The following is a 9,354-nucleotide window of genomic DNA, read 5'->3' as shown; positions in this document are numbered from 1 at the left end:
ATCTCGAGTTACTCCCAACACAACTTATCATCCCCAGACAGATGATTAGACGGAGAGAACAATCCAAGCAGTAGAAGATATGCTTCGTGCATATGTCTTAGAGTTCGGTAGTATCTGTGAACACCATTATGTTGGCATAATGTAGGATATAAAATCCTTGGTGGTCCTGAAATGATTCAAGACACCACTGATAAGATTCAAATTATACGAGAAAGAATGAAAGTAGCCCAGGATCGACAAAAGACCTGTGTAGAAATGGAGGAGACGATCCATAGAATTCCAAGTGGGTGATACTGAAGGTAACCCCGTGGAAAGGTATTATGAAATTTGAGAAGAAAAGGAGATTGAGTCCAAGATTTATTGGACTTTTCAAAATTATCTAACAATCATACCGCTTGGAATTGCCTGAAGATTTGGCAGGTATTCATGATGTATTTCATGTAAGATATCTACGTAAATGCTTGAGCATATATGATGAAACGGTACCATTATCCAAGGTGGAACGGGATAATAAACTTATACTTAGGGAAAATAAGAATGAGATAAGAGCGAAATATCCTCATTTGTCCAAATCGTTGTGATTTCGGGGACGAAATCCTCAAAAGGAGGAGGTATTTGTAACATACACGTTTTGAAATCGTGTTATGTAAATTAAAAAGTTAATAATATTATGAAATATTATGAGAAATTGAGTGTTAAGTTCTAACAGATAGTTTTTACTAGAAATGAAGTAAAACTATGTTTAGAATCACTCATAAAATATTGGAAGTCTTATGAGATTCCAATTAAAAGTCAAATAGTGAAATTTAGCGAAAATATAAAATTTGAAATAAGTAAAATTTTATTATTGAAAGTTGTAGATAATCTCGTTAGAAACACGTAGGCGAAAACCTCGTCGAAATCCGAGTTATAACGAAGAAGTTATGATCAATCGAAGATCCGCAATAAAACCGGCACGGTGTCGAATGACGTAAAAAGTGAGTTTTTGATAAACTACTTTTTAGCCTTAGTGATCTAAATGAAAGGCGTAGTATTCGTTAAACCGAGAATTTTGATAAAAAGAACGCCAAAATCTGACTTCGTATGAGGAAGTTATGATTTTTACAAGTTTCAGCTTAGCAGTAGACAGCTAAAAACTCGAATTTTTGATCGAGTGATTTTTAGCCGACACAACCTAAACGAGAATCGAAGGTCTCGTTATTAGTAGTACAACGGTAAAAAATCTGACGAAAACGGACGTCGGATGAAGAAGTTATGAATTTTTAACGGATTTACCAGTCCCGGTCTGTTAAAAATAATAATATAAAAATAAATTCAAAATTTTCCCACGAAGTCTAAACGAAAGTTGTAGAGCATAATTTTCTCTACGCGTGCATATAAAGAACGACAAAAACGGAGCTCGTATGAGAAAGTTATGGATTTTACAAGATATGACACAATTTTCGAGAAAAATCGCATGAATAGTACTGCCACGTCACCCTTCGCATGCGAGGGTTCCACGTGTCGGACACGTGTTCGCTGCTGATTGGACCGCAGTACGCGTGTCACCCGATGATTGGTCCGAAGTCGTCATAGGCGCCTCCTAATTGGACCGAAGTCCGGTCCTCTCCTGGTCCGATACGCATCCGAGGCGGCCACTCTTCTCGCTTCTCCTTCTGACGCGTGGCTGCTGACTCGCCTTCGCAGACGACTCCTCCGGATCCGAGCCTCGCTCCAGCTGCCGCGTGTCCTTCTTCCTTCGGCCGAAGCTCCGGACCTCGCTACTATAAATAGTACCTGCGAGACTTCCCGGCTAACTTTGGAAATTTCACACTTTTTCACCCTTTTTCAATATTTTTACTATCCCGGCATCCCCCGAAGCCCCAGTACTTATTCCAAATCCCGAAACGTGCCCCGAGATTCCCGAGAAGCCCGAAAAATTTATTTTTTCGGTTTCTAAGCTCTACCTTCGCAGAGCCCGGTTTTCAACGACGAAAGTCATATTTAGAGCCGAAGTGCTGCCCAAATTATTATTTTGACCCCCGGTTAATTCACGGTGAGTTTAATATGTAGAAACAATTGTATGTTATGTGTTATATGTGCTATGTGCTTTTCCATGTTATCATCTCGAGTTGTTGTATCCGCTATTTTTATAGCAAGGCTGTACCTCTGACTTGAAGTGTATGACATAGGCATCACTTGGGTATTGGTATTAACCGTTGACCATGAAGTGTATGACATAGGCATCACTTTGGCTTCGGTAGAATGTTATTCCTGAATATTTTCCCGTGTTATTTTTATTTCTGCTATTTATGATAGCAAAGCTATACCTTTGACCATGTGATCAGTTTAAGAACTCAGATTCACAGTGGTACTGGTATGTAGCCTCTGGCCATGTAGAGCATGTCCCCCAGTAAGTGAATGACTCTATTCTATGGCATTGGCATATGGTTAGACAGGGCGTGAAAACCTGAAATCTACCTTAATGTTAATCAGAAATTGTTTGTCTTCAGTGCCATTTGGGCCGAAGCGTTATTGATGTTTACCAAGTATGGAAATTGTTATATCTCATTGATTGTATATCTTTGAATCGAGTCATTGATTGATATGGAAAGCTTATCACATTATGCCTTTGTTTTTCCTTGCTCCTATTTGCTTCTGCCATATTGGTATATATATGGCATAACGTTATATTGTATCTATTATTGAACTCACTAAGCGTTATCGCTTACCCCTCCTAATGTTTTAACATAATGCAGACAATAAGCACCTAGTATAGTTGGAAGACTTAGAATAGTTGTAATATTATTTTTGTATTTTGGTTTAGGTTTGTATAGATTTACAATATCCTGGGTAGTCATGTAAAATCTCAAAACATAGTCGGTTTGTATCCAATCTTTTGTAATGACTTTATCAATGTAAAAATATTGTTTTATGAATATGCATGTAGCATGTTTTGGAGTAACTATATTGCCAAGTATGAAAGTTTGGATCTTTCAGAAATATGAAAGTATAGAAAATGGGTACTTTCAAGTAGTCTGGAGGTTAACTATTCCATGGCTTTGGATATGAGCGATCCTCCAAACCCAAAATCAAACCTCAAAAAATATTTTCAAAACATCATTAGAATATAATCAAATACGGTTAGGGGAAGAAGCAAAATGAGAATCACCCGATTTTTTTATTACAAGATCAAAGGTAGTCAATTCAATTTTATTAAATGGACATTTCTATGATTAGTCACATCTTTAAATATAAATATCAAAATTGTCATTTAATAACATTAATTAATAGTTTATTTCTTTCCAAATTTAAAGAATTATTCATTATTCCAACAACCACCTAATAACTTCTCAAATATTTATAGAGAAAAAAAAAACGTACTTATTTGGTCCTAAAATTTCTTTTGCTCGTTGCCTTTTTGAAAGAACCCCTCGCAATCGGTAAAAACCCCAGGGTTGTCTGCAATTCCCCAAATCGCACCTTCTCTCTCCATTACTCATTTTCAGTGAATCAGGCGCTCTTGCTCCACCGAGATCGGCGACTACTAACCGCCGTCAATTCTGCAGCCGTGTGACAACTCAGGCAAGGCAGTGAACGTCTACTGATGGTACTGATGTTACTATCCTGATGTCGGTTCCTATGCTCTTCGATCTCTTTTTACATTTCTTGGTAACATCACGTACTCAGTAATTGCTTTTGCAATGTGAACTTACTGAATTGTGTTGTTTAGCTGAAGCATAATTTAAAAGCTAACACTTTTTCTCTGCGTTTAGGTTAGCTTTTAATAGGTGTTGAAGCCTGTTAAAATTCATTGTTCCATTGTCATTATGGATTTTCCTTAGTTGATTGATTTTTCCTTGTCTTTTGTCATTCTAGATTTGTGACATTTTTTTCTAATTGCAAACGTTGATTTAGCACGGTTTTTGGGGGAAATCAACATGAAAGTTCACCATTTGTTAAATTATCTTCTTTTTGAACTTTTCAACCCTAAAGTTCATCATTTGGATCTGAAACTATGCAGATGTGTTTTGATGGCATTTGCAAAGCTTAGATGGTTTGCTTTTACTTTGATATACTGCTTAGAATATATCCATCTATCATGTTCTGTATCACTGTATGGTTTCAGTTTATTACCTATCTGTTCATATGGAAGTAAAAGACACTTTTCTATTGTATGAGTACCCATGGAAGAGAAGTTGTGTCCTACTTATAGTTCATGATATGATCATAAGCTCATATGATTATACCTCTTTGTAATGCAGTGTACATTTGGTGGTTTATGAGAAACTAGAAAGTAACTTCATGGTAATAGAATTCTGAGTAATCAATTCAAGTCAATAAGCATGGAAAAACATATCCCAGATTGCCCATACCCCGGATGCTTTTTCTGTGTCATGAAAGAAGGAAACCCAAACAAACGAAGAGCCAGCATCATGAAATTTTTCAGAGAGCTTCCTTCACAAGATGATGATGGTCAAGTTCTCCCCATAAGTGGCCTTTGGAACACAGCCATGGCACATCCTAATGATCCAGAGTTCATAGAATTAGGTATCTTTGAATGCATGTCAGCTCTCATTTGGAAAGGCTTAAAGAATCGCAGATGGCTATCTCATGATCAAAACATCTACATCCCTTATTATGCTGCACATATAATCGGATCATACACCATGAACATGGAAGATTTTGCAGAAACTGCAGTCAATGCAGGGGTAATCCCACCTTTGGTTGAACTCTTAAGGGGTAGATTAACTTGGGTTGAACAAAGAGTTGCTGTAAGAGCTTTAGGACATTTAGCTACATATGCAAGCACTTTCCCTGCTGTTTCAAGTCATGGAGAGATTCTTGAACTTTGTATACAATTAGCAATGAGTTCACTTGAGATTGTTTACTCTCACTTTTATCAGTATGCTGACAGAAGACTTAGTTACCATTGTGATCTTTTGACACGTGGCATGGGTGGTGTAGAGATGGAATCAAGGAAAGCTGAGGAATGGGCTAGTCAATTACAATGTTGGTCTCTTCAACTTATAAATTGTTTTGCTTTTAAGCCTGAGTTTCTTTCTATAATATGCAAACCTGAGTTTCTTGTGAAACTTCCTGGAATGTGGGGTGGACTTGTGAATGAAAATTCACCAGCAGGTATTGGGTTATTGAGAACAATTTGTCATCATAAATTTGGAAGAGGACCTGTTAGCAGCTGCCCAGGGGTAATTGAGTCATTATGTAATATTGCACGCTCTTCAGATGACTGGCAATATATGGCGATTGATTGTCTTTTATGGTTGCTCCAAGATCCTAATACCTTCCATAAGGTAATATCTAATAAACTTAACAAGATAAAAGTTTCATTCATTTTCCAAATTAACCATTTTGACCTGTTATATCATATCAGGTTTTTCATAGCTAAATTTGTTATATCAGGTGCTAGTTTTCCACATTAACCATTTTGAAATGTTATATCAGGTCAAAATGGTAAATTCGGAAGAAAAAAATTCTGAAACTTTTATGGTTTGATTGGAAAAAGATAATGTATAAGCAATAAAACCGCAAAATCGCCCAAAATTTAAAGTTTTTTCGTTACCTGTAATTTTCCCTTTTGTTTATATTCTAACCATGTTTTAGTACTATATATATATATATATATATATATATATATATATATATATATATATATATATATATATAAAACTGATTTTTATTTTTGTTTATTTCAATATATTTAGGCTTAATCTCATAAAAGACCTTATATTTTGTGTTTTTTTCCAGATCAAACCTCAACTTTATTTTTTTCATTAAAAAAGACCTTGCATTTTTTCATTTTTTCCGATCTAGCCCCTTTAGTCTTTTTTCTCTAAAAAAAGCTGTAAAATGTGAGGGGGGTTTTTCAGAAAAAACTAAAAAAGTTGAGGATTTCTTTGTAAACATTTAGAAGGTTGAGGGTCCCCCCCCCAAAAAAAAAAAAGAAAGAAGACAAAGTTGAGGGTCTTTTCGGAAACAATGAAAAAATATAAGGTCTTTTTCATTAAAAGATGATGATGACAGAATTGAATTCCATCCATTCAACAACCAAACACACACACACACCCTGGAATGGAATCATGAATTCCAATCCCATCCTCAATCCAAAACCTCACAACATTCCATTCCTTACAGGTGATCGAAAAGGCAGCACCAGCAGTTCTGGACCTAGCAGAAATCCAAACCCTCGGGGACCACAAAAAACTCGGCGATTCCATCCTCAACGTCCTCCAAGAATCCATCAATTCCACCGGAAACCGCAATTCCATCAGCAACCGAACCCAAGAAGACATCGAATCCCTCCTCGATTCTCGCGAACGTTTCAAATGGGAAAAATCCATGCCAAAAGAAGACCTCCACATCAAACAAGCCGCCGCCTTAGTCGTCAAACTCGAAGGCAACTCCCTCTTTTCTTCCGGAAACATCCAAGCCGCCGCCTTAAAATACTCAGAAGCCCTCTCCTTATGCCCCGTAAGATCCAAAAAAGAAAGAGTTGTTTTATACAGTAATCGCGCCCAATGCTACCTTTTGTTGCAACAACCTTTGACTGCCATTAGTGATGCCACGCGGGCCCTTTGTTTGCATAATCCGGTGAATAGACACGCGAAAAGTTTGTGGAGGCGGGCCCAGGCGTATGATATGATTGGGTTGGCGAAGGAGAGTTTGTTGGATGCGATTTTGTTTATAAATGAGTGTTCGAATTCGATGGATCCGGATTTGAATTGTAGGCAGAATAAGGTCCCGGATTATGCGGAGCGGTTGGTGAAGAAGCAGATGAAGGCCGCGTGGTTGTTTAGGGAGGCGGCGGTGAAACATGGCGGGATTGATTGTGAGGAGGGTGGTGGTGGCGGTGGTGGTGGTGGTGGGGATGGGTATGGGAGTGATGATTCGGAGTGGGAGACTGCTAGTGAAAGTGATGTTGGTGATGGTGGGAGGAAAGAGATCGGTGGTAATGAATAGTGATGAGGTATGTACTAATAATGTACTATGTTATGTTGTCACTTTTGGATTTCGATGGAATGGAATGGCTGATTCCATTCCCGTGTTTGTGGCGATTCCATTCCATCCAATGAAATAGTGTTTGGTATGAGGGAATTGGCGAAGGAATGGAATGGTTTGTTTTGTTTGATTTGGAAAAACGTATTTGTTTTGAAACGATGGAATGGACTATTCCTATAGGAATGTGATTCTTTTGGATTTCGATGGAATGGAATGACTGATTCCATTCCCTTGTTTATGTCGATTCCATTCCATCCAATGAAATAGTGTTTGGTATGATGGAATTGGCGAAGGAATGGAATGGTTCGTTCTGTTTGAATTAGAAAAACGTGTTTGTTTTGAAACAATGGAATGGAATGGACTATTCCGATAGGAATGTGATTCCTTCCATTTATGTAAAGTTTAACAACAAAAATGTTTTCTTTTTAAAAGTTTATTATTTTAATTAAGGGGCTAAATGCAAGAAAGAGCTTTTATTATGTTTTATCTTTTTATTTTTTATTCTAAATTAAACTTTATTAATCATAATTCAAATAATGTATATTACATTTTATTTAAACATATAATACAATAATTTCATTTGTTTGAAATATTGATTTATTGCAGAAATGAAACGATGATAGTTGATACGATGTGCAACTTGTAGAAGATGAAAAATGAGCTTGAAACAAAGAAAGAATGAGTGAGTTTTAACTTTTAACATTGCTCTTTTTCTGTTTTTTTCTATTGCATTCTTAATGTTCACAAGACTTTGAAGAGAAAAAAAAAATCCCAAATTCAAAGGATTTTGTACATTATTATTTTTCTTGTAATTTTGGTGTGTGTGTGTGTCTTTCTTTTGTGTGCAAAAAATGTGTATAAAACCCTTGGGGGACTTTTGAGTTTTTGAGTAATAATGGGTTTTTTCTGAAATGATTCGTGTTGGAAACTATTTGTTATTATATATAACTAGTATAATTTCTTTTGTTTATCTCAATTATTTATTTATACGTTTTTATTAATTTATATAGAAAGATGGATTTCTTATTAATTTGTGGAGCTATATTTTGATTTCTTACAAATTTATCAATTTGTAAACTATTTGATAACAAAATGATATATGATTGCATCAATTGAATTGTTAGGAAACCATTTTTGTACGTAGTTTGGAAAAGACGTGTAAGTTCTTTGCTTAAATACGCCATTAACCCTTTTAGATAATAATGAAATTGAACAAAAAGAGATTTTTATTAATTTGTATAAATAATGAAAATGGACCAGATAGGTCCTTATACGTTTAGTATTTTGTTTGGCTAGTTGATAAAAATTAACATTTGATAAAACTAGCTTATAAGCTAACTAAAATATATAAAATTACATAAAAAAACGTGTAGAAGATTGACTTTTTATAATCAACAAAGTTTATATTTAGAAGAATATAAAAAAAATCAATAAGCTTTTGAAATACTCGTATGAGTAGTTTTATTAAAAAAAAAAAAAACTAACCTATAAGCTATATTTTTGTTAGTCAAATATGATCACCTGAATAAGTTCAAAAATAAACTATTTTATAAGCTAGATGTGATGCGTTAAATATAGTCTTAACATCGACTAAATAGGTTGTCTAGTGTAACATCCCACTAAAATGCTATGATTTTTAACATATTTCTTGACATAATCTCAAGTTTTACAGAATATGTTCCCACAAAAATCCTTGTTTACAATACATATTTGGGTGTTACAACATTAATACCAATGATAAACAAAAGATCCATCCGTCTAACTTCAAAAATACTTCAAATCCTGACACCACTCAGCCCTTGTGGTCATGGAGGTTCGCCTGCAGTGACTCCAGGGCATGAGGCAAAGCCTCATGTTTGCAACGGAGGATTAGTCGGTGCGCGAAAGCTGGCCCGGAAACCCTCGTTAGGGAAGTTCCCTTTCCAAAAAAAAAAATATTTCAAGTAGTATTCATACCTAGTTACATGAGATATATGATATACATGACATTAAAGAAAACTATGTAAGAAAAAAACATATCACGGTTTGGACACAAAAACACTTTCAATAACTTTTTATAACTCTTTACTTTGATTTCGAAATCATTCAAATATTAGTTATGCAACATGTATGCAATGCATGATCCAATGCAACCCTTTTCTATTTTTACCCCTTTTTTTGTACAAACTATCGGTTAATTTCTTTATTTTTATACTTAGAGCCTATTGATTTCCATCAATAACATGTTACTCTTATCATTAATTTAGTAATTTTAAAAAACGTGCTAGTTAGCACATGATTATAATTCAAGATTCGATATTTTAAGACTACCCTTGTTAAACTTCAAAGATTGTGCATTGAAAACTTATACCATGA

General features: G+C 35.3%; 1 protein-coding gene across 3 annotated transcripts; it reads left to right on the top strand.

Annotated features, from left to right (window-relative positions):
• The first annotated feature begins 3,371 nt into the window (after positions 1-3,371).
• Positions 3,372-7,911, top strand: LOC145159427 (ARM-repeat/Tetratricopeptide repeat (TPR)-like protein). Of its 3 annotated transcripts, none has more exons than XM_079078425.1 (4): positions 3,372-3,589; positions 4,245-5,294; positions 6,136-6,967; positions 7,606-7,911. In XM_079078425.1, exons 2-3 carry the CDS (start codon positions 4,326-4,328, stop codon positions 6,958-6,960), a joined length of 1,794 nt encoding a protein of 597 aa, XP_078934551.1. In that variant the 5' UTR covers positions 3,372-3,589; positions 4,245-4,325; the 3' UTR covers positions 6,961-6,967; positions 7,606-7,911. The 3 variants fall into 3 exon arrangements, with proteins under 3 accessions (XP_078934551.1, XP_078934554.1, XP_078934541.1); XM_079078428.1 differs by having other exon boundaries at positions 3,372-3,611; XM_079078415.1 differs by having other exon boundaries at positions 3,372-3,651.
• The last annotated feature ends 1,443 nt before the right edge of the window (positions 7,912-9,354 follow it).

Source organism: Lactuca virosa, chromosome 1 (assembly GCF_052849685.1).
Source record: "Lactuca virosa cultivar CGN04683 chromosome 1, Lactuca_virosa_CGN04683_v6, whole genome shotgun sequence".
Classification (NCBI taxonomy): Eukaryota; Viridiplantae; Streptophyta; class Magnoliopsida; order Asterales; family Asteraceae; genus Lactuca; species Lactuca virosa.
This window is presented reverse-complemented; position numbering and strand designations above follow the sequence as displayed.

What these genes read in the sequence shown, in the direction of transcription:
- LOC145159427 (XM_079078425.1), top strand. Translation starts at nt 4,326, where the DNA reads ATGGAAAAACATATCCCAGATTGCCCATACCCCGGATGCTTTTTCTGT. An exon ending in ATCCTAATACCTTCCATAAG is followed by an intron (nt 5,295 to 6,135) that starts GTAATATCTAAT and finishes CATTCCTTACAG; the next exon opens with GTGATCGAAAAGGCAGCACC.